The sequence below is a fragment of the Lepidochelys olivacea genome (assembly GCF_965140295.1).
Source record: "Lepidochelys olivacea isolate rLepOli2 genome assembly, chromosome: 1".
Taxonomy (NCBI): Eukaryota; Metazoa; Chordata; order Testudines; family Cheloniidae; genus Lepidochelys; species Lepidochelys olivacea.
In genome coordinates this window covers 287,369,593-287,391,871 of record NC_140411.1, presented here as the reverse complement: position 1 = coordinate 287,391,871, position 22,279 = coordinate 287,369,593, and the positions used below count along the sequence as shown (strand labels likewise).

At 41.2% G+C, this 22,279-nt stretch overlaps 1 protein-coding gene across 1 annotated transcript in view; it reads right to left on the bottom strand.

The window, feature by feature from the left end:
* PTPRR (protein tyrosine phosphatase receptor type R) overlaps positions 1-10,802 on the bottom strand; it is a 201,012-nt gene extending 190,210 nt beyond the window's left edge. The window contains exon 1 of the mRNA XM_084637636.1: positions 10,656-10,802. Coding sequence (XP_084493762.1) covers positions 10,656-10,791 — 136 coding nt within the window. The 5' untranslated portion in view covers positions 10,792-10,802. The remainder of the gene's footprint in view (positions 1-10,655) is intronic.
* Between the last annotated feature and the right edge of the window lie 11,477 nt (positions 10,803-22,279).

Below are 22,279 nucleotides of genomic sequence, written 5' to 3'. Positions count from 1 at the left end.
AGAGAGAGAGAGAGAGAGAGGAGAAAAAGATGGAGCTGGTCAAAAATTTTCCATTGAAACTGTTATGACAGAAAACTGGGTTTTTAACTAAATTAAATGTTTCATGAAAGTGTCTGTTCTCTGCAGAAAATTTCAATTTTTTCATCAGAAACCAAGTGCTCCAAAGCAGAAATATTTAGATTTGGGTATCCGCTGTGGTGTCTCAGGGGACTTATAGTTCATCACACTCTCCGCTACGGGCCAGGCTTCTCAGTGGGATTACTTCTCCCATCATGCACAATGGTCAGGGACTCCCAGGATGGAACTACATCGCAACACCATATGGGGAGACTGTAGTGCATCGTGAGAGAATGCGGTCCAACCAGGGATCCCAGCCTACAAAGGAAAATGAGCGTCCCAAACGACGACTCCCATGGAGCACCACAGTAGCATTTGTGAATCAAAAAGTTCAGTTTTCAGAGATAATATTTTGGGTCTGGGATTTTTTGATGAAACATCAAAATTATTCACAGGGATGAAAAAGCCCATTTTCTGAAGGGCTTGAATAAAGGCCCTGATTTTTCACTACATCTGAGCTACATCCACAGGGAGCCAATTGCAGCTCCCTGACCTTTGGCTAACCAGCTGCGACAGAAGCTAGAACAGTGGACTGGAGTATCTGGCCCAAGTCAATTTTTCCCCATTGCCTTCTCTCCAAAGATGAAACCATCCCATTTTCTTTAGGAATCATGGCCAATTTCTACCTCAGACTAGTGATTTCTGAAGTTGTCATTTCAGGGCCCATTATTGGTCTTATTTATGGAGTAAGGTACTACTCAGCTTGAATACAAATAGCAGAATGTGGCCCTTAACTGCCACTGACGTCAATGACCCACAGAAAGTACACATTTTGGTAATATCATTGGTGGCTTATTGGGTCTCATTATAACTACTGGAGGAGCAGAAAACACAGCTGTAGAGACAAGGTATTCTTGCAGGAAACAGCAATGTAGAGAAAGAAAAAGGCAAAAAATAATTAGAGCTGGTCAGCTTAGAAAACAGATGACTAACAGGGAAATGATAGAGGTCTATCAAACCATGAATGTTGTGTAAAAAGTTAACAGAGAAGTGTTATTTACCCTTTCTCACAATACAAAAACCAGGGGCCATCCAATTAAATTAATAGGCAGCTGGTTTTATACAAACAAGATAAAGTACTTTTTCACACAATGAACAACTAACCTGTGGATTCATTGCCGTGGATGGTTGTGAAGGCCAAAAGTATAAATGTGTTCAAAAAAGAACTGGATAAGTTCATGCAGGATAGGTCCATCACTGGCTATTGGCCAAAATTGTCAGGGATGCAACCACATGCTTGGGGTGACCTTAAACCTCTGACTTCCAGAAATATAAGGAGTGGAAATCAGGGATGGATCACTCAATTAAAAACCCTGTTCTGTACATTCCCCTTGAAGCTCTGGTACGGGTCACTGTCAGAGACAGGATACTGGGCAAGATGGACCATGATCTGACCTAGTATGGCAGCTCTTATATTCTTATGTTCATTGGTCACTTCTCTATTGCTTCTGCTCAGAATGCTGAAAAAGTAATTTCTGCAGATTCAGGTGTGCTCAGCCAGGGCAAGGTTTTTCTCTTGTCCTAACGCTCCATAAGCAAAGGTATATTTTTCAGAAGCAGTCTGTATCTTCTAGCATGAGAATCCTTCCTGGAAGAGTATGACCAAGACCAAACAAACTGTTCCCCCTTCCTTTCAGGGCCCCCCTCCTGCTCTGCCAATCAGACTCACTAACAATGCTTCTTTCTGCTTCTTTGATTATTGTTAGTGTAAGCCTACAGTGACATCAAATATTGACTGATTCAGCACCCTTTTCTTCCCATTGAGCAGTTCTTACTCGTACCAGATTGCAGTATTGAGCCCATACTTCCTGTGATGTAGTCAGAAGTTAGGTACAGTGAAATTCCATGAAAAATTTGTTTGGGAAATATGAAAATTGCCTTATTACTTAGATCACGAGCTCTTTGGGGCACAAATAATCTTTTTTGTTCTATGTTTGTATGGCGCCTAGCACAATGGGGTTCTTGTCCATGACTAAGGCTCCTAGGTGCTATGGCATTATAAATATTATTATTAATAATTACAAAAAACAGAGAAATTAAAAATGATCTCTTAAAGTGATCTCTCTCTGCTTTTAGCAATACGTAAGGGAAGAAAGTATGACAGATTTGATCATGCTACTTAGGTGCAGTCCAAAGTAAAGGGGAGCGTGGAGCTGCACTGCCCCTTGAGGAGCACTGCAAAGCAACCAGGAGGTAGAGTGCAAAGCTGAACTCCTCCAGCACACATGGAGAGCATGCCTGCTATTACAACCTTTTAGTACATATAGGCCTATTCTTCCCACTCCACTGGTCCCACCTTCACCCTTCATGGGCAGATTATTCCTTAACTGCCTACTGCAAAGCTTCTTGCATCTTTCTCTGAAGCCAGCAGGTACTCATCACAGTCAGTAACAGGTTACTGCAGTGTTTCTCAGCCCAGGAGAGCATTGGAGGAAGATTTTAGATGCGTCGCGAGGTGCTAGACAAAATACAATGTGCAGTTGGGGTTCCAGGGAGCAAGCCCACCCTGTACTCATCCCACACAGGTGGTTCTTTTTCTGCACAGCCTGGGCCTGGGCCACAACATTCAGGATGTTGTGACCTGATGCATGGGTTGCAATGCCACTTGCTCAAATTTTGACTGATGGTCCCTTCGTCATGATGGAGGGGTGGCCTGGCCAAACCTGACTGGCACTGCAATCAGATATGCCAAGTCACAATGTTCAGAGCTAGGAGCCAGGCCCAGCCCTGGAGGACAGGAGCTTCCTCTGCATGGTGATTGTGGGGTGGGCTCGCTCTCCAAACACCCCTAGACGCCGGGGGGCCTCCTCTCCACAGAAGGCTCAGATTAGGGTTGTGGTGAGGGTGTATAGATGTGAGAGTCGGTCGTAAAAAAACCCACAACAGACTAAATGCAGTCGGTGGTTCGCTTTAGTAAAAAGTTTGGGAACCACTGGGTTACAGAACTAGATGGATTTTGGTCTGCTCCCATATGATCATTCCTATAAGCGTAGGTGGGATGAGGTCATAGCCTGCTTCCTCCCTGCTCCCTTTGGACAAAACAATTCCTGCATTCCACTGAGAATGGGGAATGCAATTCTGACCAGTCCTTACAGTTTGCACCTCTCTGTGTACCTCCATAAAGTGGAGAATATGGCCTATAGTGAGGGAATATTACCTTCAAGTCTCTTTTAAAATATTTATATTGTGATAAGAGTTTATTGGTCTTGGTCCAGTTCCCAGGAGTCCAAATTACAAATATCTAATGCTACATTTGTCATTGACAGCTTTGCTGGTAATTGCTAGAGAAAGGCCAAGAGCTGAACAGGAGAAGGAGACTGCACTACACTCTCACCCTGAGAGGGAGTCCTTTCAGGTCAAGGTTGAGGCATATTGAGGAAACTTGCTCTACCACTGGTACTTCAACAATCAAAACAATTTGCATTTTCAGACCTAGGTAGTAGCCACATATCACCTTGATCAATTGGTCCTTCAGCCCTCATATGGATTGCGCCAATCACAACATGTCTTCCATTCTTCTCTTATCCTGGCCTTCTTTCTCCACGTGCAGCCATGCCGCACAAGGCATAGCTCTATATATTAATCAATAACTCAAGAAGCATTTTGGCTCTGGATTACTCCTTCCTCTCAGAAAACCAAGCAAATCACTGATATTTTAAAGCTTAAGAAAAACAACAACTACAAGTAATGTGAGTTCTAAATACAAATACCAGATTCATCTCTCCATGTTTCATTTGTTCTACTCAAAAACATTTTAACACTTCAGGAGTACTCAACATTTCTGGTAGAAAAATGTTTTTTATAATCATGAAAGACCAGAGGAAAACAAAAACTGTCTGGAGACAAAATGCTTCGCATTTGTAATGTCTACTTAACAGTATGCCTTAAATGGCAGCAAAACAGCATGTCAGTCGAGTCAGACTAAAATCTCATTAGTGTAGGTTATGTAGCTCTAGTTGCACACACACTAATGTTTATCTCTAGCAACTAAAATCAAGAATTATTACCAATAAATCCAGATAGATTTTTAAAACAATGACACAAATGTATGGATTTGCAGTTAATCAAATGAATAGAACATACTTTGCAAAAGGTATTTTCTTAAGTTAATTAGACTGCTTTAAAAGAACAAAAATCTGGATGCTGCTTTATTAGTCGGTGGATGAGGCAGTGTGTAAGAAACTCCAGGACTGGCAAAAAACCAACTTCATCTGAAAAATATTTCACTACACATAACATTTTCCGGGGTATAGGCGTTGTAATTAAACATCATACAAATGCACAGCAAAGCAGAACACAAAGTAGTCAGAATGCAGCCAATATATGATTAAGTGCACCAGTAGTATTTTGAAAGTGAGGCTTTGCATCTCATCATCTTCTACATTACGGGTATGTTGCCTGATATATTGAAAATGGAACCTGTTACTATGGCCCATTGACTTCAGTAGGTCGACTCATGTGAGTTAAGAGATGGAGCACTGGTCCCTAAGGCACTTGTTATTCTGACATATTCAGACACATAGTATTGATGCATTGATATTGTGTCATAATTGCCTATTTTTCAGAAGGTGCCACATCAATTTGCCATATTTGGCATTATTGTAGTTTTCCAAGTGAAGACTGAGTTAAATTCTGTTCTGTGTTACAAAGAGGTAAATCCATAGTAACTCCAGTGAAATCAGTATTTGCTGTAATGGAAAGCAGAATTTGAGCCTATGGAGTTCTGGTGCAGCTAATGTGGCTCAGAGAAATCAGTGCTTTTCATGAGTTCCTAGCCTACATAACTGGCTGGCCTTACCAAGTATTTGATTCAGAACTGTATTGGAAACCCAACAGGACAGCTACATTGGTCCACAGTATAAACTTCCTTCAAAAAAGATGGACTTTGGCCCCTTGCCACAGCATTTAAGCATGATTGTCTTTGATGCCACAATACTTCCAGCAACCATCAACTTTGTGAGTGACAAGTATACTCAGCGCTAGATTGTGGCATTCATGCCATGACCCTGAGAGGAAGTCAATGTGGGCTACCCTGCCCAGGAGCAACAATGGGAGACTGGGCGTGTCTGAGGCACAATCTTTCTGGGGGCATCTCTGTGCACATCAGGGCTAAGCCCCTTTATCCCCAACCATCAGGCTGGCACAGATTGCTCCCCACTTCTATGCACCAGAGCAACTCCATGTCACCACCTCTTCCCCATCCCTGGTTTTAATATCGCACTCCCTGAGTGCAGAGTCTCTATTTTCCCCTAAGCATGAGACTGTTACTGTAGAAAGGGCTTTTAAAGCCTGGCAAGTGAAAGCATGATGTAGAGGGATGGGGGAGGGCTTCTTGCATGTCCTTCTATCGTGGCACACCCACACAAATCTGCTCACAATCTGGTTTTCAGTGAATTCTTAAATTGGCTGGCTCTGATCTTATATCTAGAGTAAGCCTATAATTATCGTTTTTACATTCCAATTTCCTTCCTCAAATCATGTTCCCAGACTCGAGAGAGTGAGTTATAACATTTACTCATTTCATCTTGAAAAGAACATTCTAATTTATCAGATATTTTAATTTGACAGTTCTAACTTGAATCTCAAAAAAAAATCTATTGACCACAACTCCCACTGGAACTACAGTGATTTGCACCAGTGGAAGGTCCCCATGTTGTCTCTGGTGTATCTGCAGTTTCACCAGCTCAACGTGACACACACTTTCCTTTGCAGGAAACATGGAGTATGGACAGTTGGCAGGAACTGGTTTCCCAAATTTAACATTAAACATTATGTGTTCTCAATATGACATGTGGTGTTATGAAGGCATTCCAAAGGAGAATACACCTCAATATTTTTGACTGGATATGCTACACAGAAACTTCCATTTTGAAAGACACTTTCCATTACAAACTAGCAGGGAGGAGTAGACGCTCATTCCAAGTCTATTTTCATATGCATTGCACACAATCTCGCACACTTTGTTTAAGTTTCTCCGCACCTGCAAAATTCCACTGTGATTTTCATGTTACTTTGCAGTAACAACTGTTTGGATCAGGCCTGAGCAGTATCTCAAGTGGATACATGCCAGTCTTTTCTACTAGAGTTTCAGATGACCTTTTGGAGGCACTGGGATCTCTTTTGGCAAAAGACTGAGTAGGACCTTTGGCTTTCCTGGTTGCTGAAGTACTGGTCCCATGTTTTATATTGTCAATGTGTTCCTTCATGGGAGGGAATAATAACAGTGGCCCTGAAGAAAGATGCTGTGAGACCTTTGCTCAAGAAACCATGTCTTAATGATGACAATTCTACCAAGTCTTACTTACAATTGTTTGGCTCCATGGGCCTCCATTTGTTAACCTCTAGGACTTTCTGCAAAAATCACTTTCTCTCTCAATATTTTGATAAAAGACATATGGATGGTTGATATGGAGGTTATTATTTGAGTAGGTTTTATTCCAGTCTAGATGGTTTTGCTTGGGCCATTTACAGTGACTGTATATTTTATTCTTTGTTTGTATATTTTAAGCCTGTTCATGGAATTCATGAAAAGAAAATGAAATTAAATAGTTAATTAGTTCAGTAACCTAGGTAACACCAAGCATAGATGCTGGAACTAGGAATGCTGGGGGTGCTCCCTCACCCCCTGGCTTGAAGTGGTTTCCATCATATACAGGGTTTACAGTTTGATTCAGTGGCGTTCAGCACCACCACTATAAAATTGGTCCAGAACCACTGTTCACTAGTTCTAATTATAAGCTTATTTTGGTGCATCACTACGTGTTCTCACTACCACCTAACATTATTTCACCAACATAACAATTGTTTCTGGTAGTCTCGAGAGATACTAACTTTTTGTTGCAAAAATGTGCACTATATCATACCTACTAGCAAATAACCTATGCCATTACTCTATCTTGCCCTTTTCTTCAAAACATAATAGCAGCTAAAGGTTCATAGTGATTTGTAATCACTTAGTACAAATGTAGGCCCTACTCCAGCTCTGACAGCTCTGTGCAAGCAGATTTCTGCTCTTGCACATTGCCCAATGCAACTCTGGGTCCATAAAGGCCCTAATTCTACATTGACTTCAGTGGAAATTGCAGAGGTGTATCTGAGAGCATAACTAGATTTGATTTGCTTTCTACACAGCTGTAATGTTTTGTTGACAACAACATCTAAACTGAATTAAATTGATCTTTTAAAAAAAACAAATATGGAAATTTGAGATTCTTTTATGGTGAAAAAATGTCAGCTTCTTTGCAAATACATATCCTGATATTGGAGCACAATGGTAATGGAACAGCCTTTCCATGGCAAACTCATTTCTCCAATATGCAGTATAATACCTTTCAGTTACAAAGAATTGCTTTAAACCCATTACAGAATCAATACCTCCTTGTTGTAGTAATATCTCAATTAAATACAAAATCATATTTTTTCTAAAACCTATTAACATCAACTGATATCAGGGAAGATATTGTTAGTGCATCTGCCGATGGATATCTTAGCATCCTCCTACACAGAAGTTGGCTTCATGTATTTTGAATTTTGGAACAAAGCCATATATGAAAAGCCAAGTAGTTTCAACCACAGAGCAAAACAAAATGACAAACACCACATAACTTCTGACCAATCAGTAATGGTAAGTGAAATACATTTTTATGTTACCAGATGAACTCTTATCACTAAAACACCATTCATAAGTCACAACTGTAGACTGTGCTCCACAGAAAGCTCCAGAATGAACCAAATGACTAATTCATCTTTCACTTCAAGTGAAAGTGACAGAGCTCTTAACTGCTTAAGGTTAAGTTTACTATGATAGTAAAAGTCAGGAAGCTCAGTAGTGTAGTGTCTTGAATGACACAAGACTAGTAACAGAAAACTCCATGCAGCCCTGGCTGGAGCAGGCACAGCTCTCATCTTTGATGGGAGCTATACACATTATAAGACTGAATGGGTCACTTTTTGGATTTTAATACTCATTTTTCTAAAGTGATTATTCACCAGAATTGCATGGGAAACAAGATAGCAATGTATGGGTCTGTGTTGTTTTCTCCATTTTTGTGATTATTGAAGATTTTTAGATTAAAGGCTAACTTTCATATACAAACATTCCAATTAACTTAATAAAACAAGTTAAACGTACCAAGGCAATTGTACATTTTAGTTAAACCAGTTTCCATTAGTATGATGGAAAGACTAAGGTAGTCTGTGCAATTTAGAATTAATAGTGGATAAATGAAGATTTAGAAGGCATGTTATGACAAATAACAGTTGTAAACTAATTTTACACAAATGATCATTTTAATGTATATTTTTGTAAAAGAACAACCTAAAAGCATCTTAAGGATTTTCACAAAATGGATTTCAAAATGCTCCTTATCCTTTAGTCTGTAATCTTTGTCACACACATTGTGAAAATAGCAATACATGACTCTCCTAAGCAACCATAAATACAAAGGAATAAGACATGGTTGAAATCTTGTCGAAGCTAGTCTGATTTACCTTAAGAGTGAAGTACTAATAACTGATGGTAACAATTTCTTGTGACTAGATTAAACAAGATGATGCCATGCCCATTTATCTAGCATATTAAATAATGTATACACTATTATCATAACCTGATAACCATTAATTATTTATTACCATGTTACATTTCTAGTGGTATTACTTAACCCTGATATGCTTCTAAAACCTTTCATCCCATAATAAAACAGTTCAAGTTAATGGAATACTGAAACACTCTCCAAAAAGATGGTTTGTGGCAGCAAAAGACTGTATATGTATTCACATATTCATAGAGTCATTCATAGATTGCCAGGCCAGAAGGGACCATTGTGATCATCTAGTCTGACCTTCTGTATGGCACAAGCCATAGAACTTCCCCAAAATAATTCCTAGAACAGATCTTTTAGAAAAAACATCCAATTGATTTAAAAATTGTCAATGATGGAGAAATCACCACAACCCTTGGTAAATTGTCCCAATGGTTAATTACTCTCACTGTTAAAAATGTATGTCTTATTTGCAGACAGAATTTGTCTAGCTGCAACTTTCAGCCATTGTATTTTGTTATACCTTTCTATACATATACAAAGGGAGGTTGTAATGGACTTATGTTAAGTTATAAGCAGGGTGCAACAGCCATTTTCTATGTCAGAAGTAGAGATACAGCAGTACTCTCTGCAAACACAGAGACACTTCAGTGATATTAATTACAAACTACATTTAATTACACCTTCAGCACCAATTTACTTTCCTTCTAAAAGAGTGAGAATTTAGGTTAACATGATGGGAAGTGGGGAAAAGGACTCAGGAGAAAGGGCAGTTTTTACACCGATTAAGCGATATCCTTCTTTTACTGAAGAAATACAGCAAATGATTATCAAAGTGAAACTGACGCTTGAACTGAAAAGCTCTATGTAATATAGTTCTTCGTTAACCACATTTCTGAATGATGCCCACATTTTGCTAGTTAAGCAGTGAGAGGATTTACTAACACAGCTACAGGACTACTGTACAAATGACTGCTGTCGCAGCTGAAATTTTGCAGTCTAAAATCCTGTTTCGACGCTTGAATTCAAGTGTCAAATTTAAAAGATGCTAAATGTTTTTTTTTAAAAAAAAAAAACAATTTGCATCATTCTAAAATATTTAGAAACCTGCGTGGCTCAGTGCTCCAAATCCCAGGGCAATAGTGACCGAGGAAAATAGGCAGTATCCGTACGCGTCAGAGTGCCTGAAGTGGCAACAGCTGAGGGCTTGCACGCGGTGCCATTCAACCGTGCTTTTGTTTTTAATTATTAGCAACCCTGTTGAGGATACCGACGGCTACAGCGACCGAATCGCCTCAAGTGACATTTGGCCTCTTAACAACGCTCCCGCTTTGCCGTTGTGTTCATGCCGGTGGTTGCTGACCATGGTGCTGAAAGACACACACGGTGCTGAAACACTCCCGCCCCCTCCCTGGCTCCCAGGCCTGCGCTGCTCTATTGGCGGAGGGCACTTCATGGACAAGGGAACTGGCCAAGGAGGCCGCGGAATCTCCCCGGCTACCTGCTCGGAGCCATTAGTTCGGCCCGTTGCATCCCCCTCAGAGGCGTCGCTGGAGCTTCCACTTGAGCCCTGCCCAGCCCCAAAGAGGGAAGACGCCGTAGCTAATGATTGCAGGCGCTAGATTAACCGTGGCTCCTGCCCCTCCCCCCCCCACGTGCCTGAGTGTGTGCAAAGCTACAGCCGTGTTAATGCTGGGGGGGGTGTTGGGGGGGGGCGGTGGAAGAAACTCCCCGTGTAGACTAACGCAGGCACCGCTGTTCCCCCGCAGCAAGGCTCTGACACGGCCGAGCCGCTACCTGTGGGATGGGGGCATTTCGCCCCGGCCCCTGCCATTGCCCGGCAACAGCAGGTGCTGGAGCAGCTCCAGGAGCGGGCGCTGGTCGGGAACACGCAGGTCTCCCCTCGCTCAGATGACGGGGGCGCTCCCCAGAGCTCCGTCCCCTAGGGCAGCGCGGCCGCGCCTGCCCCCAGCAACAGCCCCCAGCGTGGCCGCTTACCTGCCGCCTGGAGCTGGAGCAGCAGGCACGCGACGGGGAAGCAGGCGCCCGTCCCCCGCATGGTGCCGGCCGGGGACTGGGGCAGCCGCGATCCGCCGGCCGTCTCAGATTCTCCGCCCCATCGGGGTTTGAGCATGCCTGGGAGCTGAGCGGAGCATGCGCACGCGGGGGCGGCTGCCCTCACCTGCCCCTGGAATCGGCTCCCGAGGAGCGACAGCGGCGGGGGGCTAGAAACGGCGCGAGGGGCGCGAACGCTGCGGGGGGGGCGACCTGGGGAGGGGGACAGAGGAGCAAAAGCAGGGGAGCGAGAGGAGGATGGGGAGCAAAAAAAAAAAAAGTTGGGGGGAGATGAGGGGAGTGAAGGGGAGCATAAGCAGACAGTGAAGTGGGCAATGGATGGGCTCCGGGGAGGGCTCCTCTCCCAGAGTGGGAGAGGCAATTGTCCATAAGGGGAGGGTGCAAAAGTGAAGAGATGAAGGAAGAAGGGGAAAGCCCTTAAAATCCCGCCCATTTAGCACAGGTAGAGGAAAGAGCGAGAGGGGAAAATGGGGGCATTTTTGTCTTCGTTTCAAAATCCAACAGCATTGAGGATCCCCCCACCCGCAGCTAAGCTGCAGCGTTTGCTTCGAAAACTGCAGAGATGTTCAAGTCTACCCAGTACTAAAGCGCTCAGATAGACGTGTTTGCTGCTTCACATGACTTAGCATGTCCGCAGGCTCTTCGAACTAGGTGTATTTTTATGAATACAGTTACATCGACTCCCACCCCCCTTGCAAATGATGTAAAACCCCGCCAAAAATAAACAGCTGAAAGTGTGTGACAGAGAGCATGACTGACAGGAAATAAAACAATGTTTGTCTGCGATCCGGTCAGCTCAGTGTACTGCTTCAAACATGTTCACATTGTTAACGGAGCCTATTAAGATACATTTCTTTTCGTGGCCATCCCGACCTGCCAATCCTGATATCAGATCTTCCCAGAAGAAGCCATAGAATTTGATTCCATGAAAAAAGGTTAATTTTCAAAGGGTGATAGGACACCCAAGATAAAACAGACCCATAGCAAGATCCCATTTAAAAGTTCAGTTTAAATGATCAGAAAACAAAACAAACAAACAAAAAACCCCAAGCATTTAGAGACTGTGAGATCCTTGACCTAGAAAGACAGTCCAGGCCAAGATGATGAATGGAAAAGAATTTTAACCACAGATGAGAGCATCACACTTCTGGCTAGGACAAGGAATATTTACATGGTTTCTTGGACTAGATTCAGTAGCCTATAGAAACACTGTGTGGGAATAATGAGAGAGAGCTTGTATAGAGGAAAATAAGTAGGTGAATGTACATGTGGCAGCAAAGGATCATTTGAGATGCTAGGAGAGTTGAATGAGAATTGAAGAAATAACTATATCTCTGGGATGGGATTGGTTTTGGTTATTTTTTAAATAAATGTGGCATAGAAAAGCAACCATTCTAGGGAAGGGGACATGGATTAATTTATGTCCCAGAGATTGCACCTAGGCAAATATATTGCCTCTCTCAGAACACAACAGCTACTGCAGTAGTATGACTCCATAGCTGGGGGCTGAATAATAACTGCAAATGCATCATACAACTGAGTAAGGCAATAAAGGATCACAACATTTCTAAGTTACTTCTAAGATTCTCCAATGTATATTTGACAGGACCCTCTAAGATAGGAGTGGGTGGAAACAATACTTACTCAGTGACTTCTGCTGTGCCTGAGAGCCTCTGAAATGCTGCAATGTTAAGGGACACACAAAGACTCCAACAGAATGGGAGAGAGACAGAATGTAACATTCTTTTATTCTCTGAATTACTTACCTGTGTCTATGTATATGTGCTGATATTACTAGGCTGTTACCCAAATTTACACAAGATGTGATTTTATGCTATAACATTTTACGTGATTTTCTTTACTTTTTCTAATGAACTTTGCTATGCACTGTTTGGAAGTAATTCACTCCAATCTGACAAGGGAAGGAAAGGAGAATGAAATGGATAATGTGGTACCTGACTCAGAGCACTCTATCACAGGAATAAAGCATGATGACTGAGTTCAGAATGGTGCAGGGAGAAAGCCATGAGCTCCATTCAGGTAACTACAAAGGGTGAGGGGATGGAGAGCAAACAAATGGGTTTAACTTTATTCAGTTGCTCTTCTTTCAGGAGCTGAGTTCATTCATGCATTGGGATAGCTTAGCATTTGATATGAAGGAATATAACTGAACATCATTTGCTTAACACTGCAATTTAAATCTATGGCATCTTATGATCTTCCCAGGAGCTTGCCATAAGTGTTGAAGAGAAGGAAGGAGAAATGGAGCCTTGGAGCCTGAGGCAGAATTGGGAGTATTGAGAGTATTTCTTGAATACTAGATCAGAACTGTGCATTTTAAGGTGGCTAATAAACAGCCCTTTGGAGGAAAGCACTGACAAATCAGTGTTAATAGAGGGGCCAAGTATTTTTATCTTTCGCCATCCAAGATGGGCATGGGTCAGACTCCCAGGTAGTGGCTTAGATTTTCTTCAGTCTATCTACCATTTCATCATCTAGATTAGTGGTTCTCAAACTGTGGTCTGCAGACCACCGGTGGTCCATGAGCTCCATTCAGGTGGTCCGCGGATAGTTCTCTCTAAGGTGCGCACCTGGACAGCCGCACATGAGAGAATTAGGTGCCTGGACCCTGGAGAAGACGCACATGTAAGGTGAGGCTTTGGGAATAGAGGGTAGGTGGGAGGCAGAAGTGGGATGAGACGGGAGGGGGGGGAATTTGGGATGTACAGGACTGCAGCAGCCAGAGAAAATGATGACTTTCCCTAGCTCCAGGACTGCAGCTGCCAGGGAGACATGGCCCTCCTTCCCAGCCTCAGCTCAGGGGCTGCCGCAGTGGGGGACAGAGGGAGAGACCCCCCTCCTTCTCAGCTCTAGTTTGGGGGCTGCCGCAGTGGGGTAGAGAGGGCACATCCATTGCATTAGAAAGGTAAGACTACTGACATTAAAATATGAGTTGTGTGCTTTTATTTGTAGAACCAAAAAACGTTTATTATTATTAAGGATTTTTTATATAGCGCTTTTATTCAAAGTGCTTTACAATAGTTAGCTAATGGTACAAACAACATTTGGAAAGATCATTAAGTGCTCCCCTGAAACCCCCAGCCATTTTCAAGTGGTCCAGGGAAAAAAAAAGTTTGAGAACCACGGATTTAGATTAAGCTTATTCTTTGTTGCATTTTCTTTGAGATCAATCTCTTCTCTACTTTAAACTGTTCACACCAGCAGCCAATAAAAAACTCCTCCCCTGCAATGTTCCCCTGGAGCCAGTAAGATTTATAAAGTCAGATTAGCTTGTCGCAGTTATAATATAGCCGGGGAGGGTGGGGGAGAAGAAGATTCAGAATGTTCTTAAAAGACCTTAAGTGAATAGTACAGTGAAGAACAAATATTTCAAATGATACATGTTTGTTCATCCATTTATATTACATCAGGATAATTTAATGTGGTAGGTCATTTTATAGGATTTTCATAAGAAAAAAATATAAAATGTGCTTTTAAAGATTACATTTTTAAGTTATGGTTATCATGCAGCATTTCTCTATAAAGTAGCTAAAGTTAAGAAAATAAATAGGCACAATACATTCATAACTCTGGATCCTGGCCTCCCATAGTAGGGGGAATTTTACTTTTGGATCCAGAATTCATGATGTGGGCTTCTGTCCACAATGAGTCAAACCAAATCCAAGCAATGCCTCCGCTAATCCAGAGCTAGCATTTAGGGAAGTTTGGATTCAGATCAGATTACAAATACAAACTTTGTGACTCAGGCCGATGTCTAACTTGTGTGTCAGCCTCCCATGAACCACTTTAAAAATATATTCCAGAATGTCTAGCACAATATTATAAATAAATATAAATATGAATCAAAAGGGCCAGGATCTTACTAATAGGGATACAATGTATTCTAAAGCAGATGTTTTTCTTTCTTTATCCAGCAGATAAAAGCAAATGACATTTTAAAAAGACCACCTCCATGAGACTGGTTTAACAGTCATTATTTTTTTTTACTGTATAATCACAAAGCTTGCTTTTAATGAGAAATTGCTTGATTTGACTGAAAGAAATCACTTTAAAGAGATGTTCTATTTGTCTTTTGAATAATTTAGTTAACATACATTTGAGACAGACAATCACAGTTCCAGAGACACTGAGTTCCCATTAAAAAATTTCAGTATACTGGTGTGTATGAAAGGCCAACAAGGACAGGAACTCCTAAATTGCCAAAATCAGGCAGCAGAAGCTTCTAGCATATGAGGAGGAAACAAACTCGTGTATTCAAAATTTATCCTGACACTATTCAGAGGCTCAGGGAACAACAATATTGTTCTTTCTTTTATTATTCTTTCTTCTTTGACTAGTCTTGGATTAATCATATGAAACATTGTAGAATGTAGAGGCCTTCAAATTTATCTTAAAATAATTGCCCTAGATAGACAATTGTTGGGCCTGTATTCTCCCTTGCTCCCAGAATACACTTCTTCACTGGTTGAAGTTACAACTATATTAACATTCACTAACTATAAACTTTATACCAAAGGGGAAAAGGCTGCAAATTGCAGTTCTGACAGTAGATTATAATTGGGAAGGGTGCATGAGGGTGAAATTATGGTAAAGGCAATGATCAAATTAACAATCATCTAAATCCTCACATTTATTTACAAAGAGAGAGGGAGTTTAGATCAGGCATAACACCCTATGTGACATCATTTTACCTACAGGAAATCTTTCTATGCATGCATTCAAGGGCTGGATTCCACTGGATTTTGGTGTGGAGGCTGGAGCTGGGGACTCATTGTTTTCCATGGCATTATCCAAGCTGGTCTCAAGGATATCCATGCAGACATCCCATCCAATAAACTCCCACCTACAATTATTTGAAAATAAAGAACAAAGTTAGAAGAAAGAAGCCACAGATAATGTCTTTCCGGGTAGAGATTAAGATATTACTCTTAACATCCTCTTCAGGCACATTCCATATGGAAACAAACAACAGCATATGTATTAGTATCTTGTATAGACCCAGGGTCCATTTCCCTCTTTTTTGCTGTTTTACAGCGAGCATCACAGAGCCTGTAAGCACATCAGACTGATACAAATGTGATTACAACTTTATGGAACAATTCCACTTCATTGGAATAAACAGAATAGTTCGTCTAAGAAGTGTCAGTATTTTATACTTCCACATAAAGAGTCACTCACCCTGTGGAGAGAGCCAAATTCCATTTTTAATTATGGTCCATGGGCTAATTTATAACTTTAGGTTTCCATATTCCCCTCAGTCCACAGCAGTGATGTCAATAGGAGGTCTGTACAAAGATCCAGGGTAGAATCTGTTTTTATATATGTTGGAATTATTATTAATATTTGAAATTATTAATATTGACATTGGAAACCACCAAACATTAAATTAATATTAAATTCCTTTATTATATCCAAAGGCCAAATGGTATTTATACAATTGCTCTAAATATGCCTAAAAAGCCTAAAAAATAGCAATTTACTACATCCAAACACTAACAAAACAGTTACAAGCATTTGAACAAGATACTTACAAACAGGCTAAATCCAGGGGTGCTTAGACCGATATCGGTTGGCTCCAACATGGTCAGGAAGGTATTAGCAATGAACCCTTTAAGACTTTACTTTTTATATCCTTTAACAAACAAGCAATGTCATTGCCAATTACTGACTCAGCTAAAACCCAACTGGAAACAATTCACCCTTATTTCCAATATTAATCCACATAGGATTTACAGCCTTCTTTCTTCCCAAAGCCTTTTCTTTCTTATCGTCTCCCCTCCACACCTTGCTTACTAGCAGAACAGTGGGAAGATTTGGGCTTGTTTCTTTGTGTCTTGTTTGTGTTGTGTCTTGGTACTGCAGCTCTTTATTTTATTAGTTACTTTTGAAACCATATATCCTTCCCACCCTACAAGTAATACTAATTATTCTGAGTCTTCTTACTTGCTGATTGGGGCCTTCTTTACAACACACACACCCCTTTAATTTTATACTTATCCTACAATATAGTAACAAACTCAATGGGGAAATATGGTCCCTTTTTGGACACTGCTATTCCTGTCCCTTGTTTATCTTCCTTCCCTATCTTCCGCTCTCTGATTCTCTCTCTTCCTTGTCTTTGCGTGACTCCTCTGTTCTTTCTTCTGTATTTCCTTCCTTGCTGCAACTCCCAGTTCCTAATCTCTCATCCCATTCCAGCCACTAAAACAATTAGCAATTAAATAATGCTCAGAGTCAAGTGTTATCAATAGGCTTTAGAGCTGATACGGTTATGGATAGAGTCTTACTCCTTGTTCTTTAAAAATGAAATCTTAGATTCTGCAGAAACTGAATTTTTATGGAGGCCACATATGTACATCAAGTGAGCTGGACTTAGGTCATAGCCTCAGGTGATATCCTGTCCCACTGAAATCAAATGGGAATCATAGAATATCAGGGTTGGAAGGGACCTCCGGAGATCATCTAGTCCAGTGGTTCTCAAAGCCAGTCCGCCGCTTGTTCAGGGAAAGCCCCTGGTGCGCCGGACCAGTTTGTTTACCTGCCGCGTCTGCAGGTTCAGCCAACTGTGGCTCTCACTGTCCGCAGTTTGCCGCTCCAGGCCAATGGGGGCTGCGGGAAGGGCAGCCAGCACATCCCTTGGCCTGCGCCGCTTCCCACAGCCCCTATTGGCCTGGAGCGGCAAACCACGGCCAGTAGGAGCCACGATCGGCCGAACCTGAGGATGGTAAACAAACTGATCTGGCCCAGCATGGGCTTTCCCTGAACAAGCAGCAGACTAGCTTTGAGAACCACTGATCTAGTCCAAACCCCTGCTCAAAGCCGGACCAATCCCTAATTTTTGGCCCAGATCCCTAAGTGGCCCCCTCAGGGATTGAAGTCACAACCCTGGGTTTAGCAGGCCAATGCTCAAACCACTGAGCTAGTTTTGCCTTAAATGGATGCATGGTTTCACCCCAGGTGTATGCCATCCCTGCTTTGCATGGTAGTAAAGATCCTTAACACAGATTGGTGTATGTGGTACTGAAAAGCTATGATCTGTAATAGTTATGAAAAAGCATGATCTTTCATGGATATATTCGTCATTACATTATAGTTGGATTAACTATTAACACAAAGAATGTTATCCATTTTACACCTGTCACAGATGACAGAAAATGCATGTATGGGCAATGAAAGCCATTCATTGATCTCTGAAACCCAACTACTCCAGGGAGCGTTACAAGTCCATGTGCTGTTGCTTTTCATTTCATATTTAGTTTGTGTGTGTACAAACACATATTTCCATATCTAGACAACTCTCTCTTGACATGTCTGAGATAACAGTTAATTCTATCAAGTGTCAATAAATTGGCTCATAATCAAAACATTTTATTTATACCTCAAGGAGAAAAATTGCCCCAGTTCAATTTTAAGAGTATAACATAGAAAAAGATGTTTTGATTCTAAATCTGCTTTTGTACCCAATCAAACGATACCCCTTTTTGGAGACGGAGGGAAGGGGAGAGGAGATGCTCCCTGCCATCACGTGATCCAGATCAGGTGAATCAACAGTTTAATGTAGAAAGGGCTGGTATGCAAAATTTTCCCTGCCAAGGAGGGCAGTGGCCATAGTATAGGAGAGAGCAGGGCCATGTGCAGAGTGGCTAGGTGTGCCTCACACCTACTGTACATAGTGGAAGGGGTCTCTACACACAGAACAATACAGAAACTGGGGATGGGATAGAGACAAGTTGGGAAAGGAGTCAAAGAAGCCAAAAGTTACATAGATTAAGTGAAAAGAAAAGGAGTACTTGTGGCACCTTAGAGACTAACCAATTTATTTGAGCATGAGCTTTCGTGAGCTACAGCTCACTTCATCGGATGCATACCGTGGAAACTGCAGCAGTGGGGTGGGAGGAGGTATTGTTTCATATTCTCTGTGTGTATATAAAGTCTGCTGCAGTTTCCACGGTATGCATCCGATGAAGTGAGCTGTAGCTCACGAAAGCTCATGCTCAAATAAATTGGTTAGTCTCTAAGGTGCCACAAGTACTCCTTTTCTTTTTGCGAATACAGACTAACACGGCTGTTACTCTGAAACCATAGATTAAGTGGTCACCAGCATGCTACCCAAACATGAGGAAGGATAGTCTTGTGACCAAAAGCCTTGGAGTGGCACTCAGGAGAGCTGGGTACAACTTCTGGTTCTGTTAAAGAGCCCAGGGCACATGACTTTCTCCATGTGTGCCTCAGTTTCCCCATAATTAAGTGGGAGATAATAGATCTGGGCAAATAATGATTTTTTTGCCTAAATATTGTTTGGGGCTGAATAAAAAAATACTTTTGGCAAATTAAAAAAGTTAAATCATCACTTTGGGTCAAACACAAAACTTACTTTGACCAGAAACAAGACATTTATTGATCATTTTAACATTTTAAAAAACTTTAAAATGAAAAGTCATTTTGAATAAAAAAAATCATTTGTTTGTTTTGAAAAGGTCAGAATGATGTTATCTCACCCAAAATGAAACTTTTGATTTTTTTAAAGGCTGTTGGGCATTTTGTTTTGTCTTTTTGACGGAAAGAATTCCACAAAATCAACACAAATTTGTGTAACATTTCAGTGTTGCTGAATCTGCAGCTTTTATTGAAAAAAACTTTTGTTCAAAAAATTTGCTGAGCTCTAGATAATAATACTTCCCTACCTCTTTGGAGTAGTACAAGAATAAATTCACTAATGTCTGTGAGTGCTCGGATACTATGTGTTCAGCAGAAATTATGTGACTCTACCCATAGGCTGGAGTACATCCCCCACATCCCCACACATACTGCTATTCCCTGATGCTCCATAATAGGGACTGATTACTAGGTGAGGTATATAGGAAGTGATTTCACCAACTATGCATTACAACTTTCCACATTTCAGAGACTTTCACTGAGTTTTTGTGAGCAGAATCAGGCCGTTTAGTCTGAGAAATTCTTAACACTTACAAGTGTTAAAATACTTTGCACATTATGGAACAAGTATCCAATCCCTTTTTATGAGTAATTTAAACATGTATTACTGAACAGTGCAGAGAAAACCAAGCTGATGACAAACAAACATGATGGGATCAGCTCACATATCACTGTCAGTGGACAAGAGCTGGAGACAGCGAAACAGTTCATATGAAGACCTCCTGATGACAGTGAAGAAGTGCAAGCTGAAGTGGTATGGCCATGTGACAAGATCATCTGGCCTATCCAAGATCATCCTCCAAGGGACAGTACAGGGGAAGAGAAGAAGAGGTAGACAGAAGAAGTGATGGATTGACAACATAAAAGAGTGTACAGGAATGGACTTCGTGGAGACTCAAGCACTAACACACAATCATCGGGGTGGAGACAATTGGTTGATTGCTCATCAGTGATGGTGCCCCAACCACCAATGCGGTTATGGGAGTGATGATGATAATGATTACTGAACTATTTACTTGCATAGGGTTGTATTAATAAATATGGCACCAAATTCTTTCTTCATGTTCCTAGGGGTAGGCCTAAATTTTAAAAAGTAACTGGTGATCTTGATTGCCCAAAATGAGACACCTTAAAGGGACTTGATTTTCAGGGTGAATGTGCTCATCAGGCATCTCAGTTTTGGCACCCAAATGCTGGGGGACTGAAATTACTAGTCACTGTTGAAAATTTAGTCAGTAATATCTAAATGTAGAGGACAAATATTTTCAAAAGGTTAGATTTTGAATTCTTCTCTTATACTGATGAACACGAGTAGTTATGTTGCGGTTTAAATACAAGACAGACAAGGCTTTAAGCAAGCAAGCAGGCTGGTCTGCCGACGGGCTGGCCCCTGTCAGCTTTCCACCCTCTCTTTTATTTCTCTCCCCCCTGCGCATTACATACTCCAACCGCAAAAGGAAACAACAAAGGAAAAAGTATGACTTTGATTAATATTCTTATTTACCAGCCTCTATCTACTACAGTCCTTGCTTTCAGGCCTTGAGTCCAGTCCAAGGAAGCTTCCCACGGTTCATGTCCTTTGGGCGACTTCCCATGGTCCATGTCCTTGAAAGGAGCAGTGTCTGCACTGCTCCTACACAACATTCAGGGTGTGCCCTGAATGTTTTCATGTGCATAAACCCTTCATAGTTACATATGAGAAGTTCTATTGAAGTTCGTCTGTGCAGCAGCCAGAGCTTTTCCATGACCAGTCCAAGAGTGTGGAATGAGCTTCCACAAGGACTGAGAGCCACCATAGACCTTCTAAAAAAAGGAGAACTTGTGGCACCTTAGAGACTAACAAATTTATTTGAGCATAAGCTTTCATGAGCTACAGCTCACTTCATTGGATGCATGCAGTGGAAAATACAGTGGGCATATTTTATACACACAGAGAACATGAAACACCCGATATCACTCTTGTTACAGTGTGTATGGTAACACCCATTGTTTCATGTTCTCTGTGTATATAAATCTCCCCACTGTATTTTCCACTGCATGCATCCAATGAAGTGTGCTGTAGCTCAGGAAAGCTTACGCTCAAATAAATTCGTTAGTCTCTAAGGTGCCACAAGTACTCCTTTTCTTTTTGTGGATACAGACTAACACGGCTGCTACTCTGAAACCTGTCATTAAACATAGACCTTCTGAACTTCTATTGTAGGTTCAAGATACATTTCTTCAACTTTGCCTTCTCTAATATAAATAGGCTTGAAAGGTTTAGATTTTTATTGGTAGCTGTAGATTTCATTCTACACCCACAAACTGATGAAAAATATTTCCATTAATCAGAATTGAAATTTGCAGATAGGCAAGGTAAGAAAAACGCTGGTTGAGAACATATTGGAGTTTGATTTAAGGGTATTTACTTTATATATTTTGCCATGTGATGTTGGCAATTTGTGTTTGATCAGTTATAAAACTATCTTTTTGAAGCTCCACATATACTCTTGCTAAATAATTATTGTCTGTTCCGCCCCCTCCCATTCTCTGACCCCCTCCATAATATCCCACAACTGTGAACATTTAAATACCTAAAAATAAAAAGAAAGTGATTAAAATAAACATTGATATTATCGGTCAAAATTATTTTAAAAAATTGAAATCTGTCAAATCTAAATATATGCTGTGTAGCTGTAGCCGTGTCAGTCCCAGGATAGGTGTACCTTTCCAAGACCTGAAGAAGAGCTCTGTATGGCTTCAAAGCTTGTTTCTCTTACCAACAGAAGTTGTTTCAATAAAAGATATTACCTCACCCACCTTCTCTCTCTAAACCTAATATAAACATACAGTACACTATACATAATATGATTAAAAAACTGTTTAAACAATTTTCCCCTGAGGAAAGAATGAGAGAAAGAATGAATTACATCTAACAGCTGCTAGGCAGGGCACTTAATATGATTTTGGAAGATATTCAGATCTCATGGTGACAAGGTTGGTGTAACGGGGTGGCACCCACCTCTTGCAAGCACCACCTGGCCGAGTGTGTGTGTGCTGAACTTTTTTAATCTGCGGTGACCTCTGTTGGTGGTTTTTCAGGTGATTTT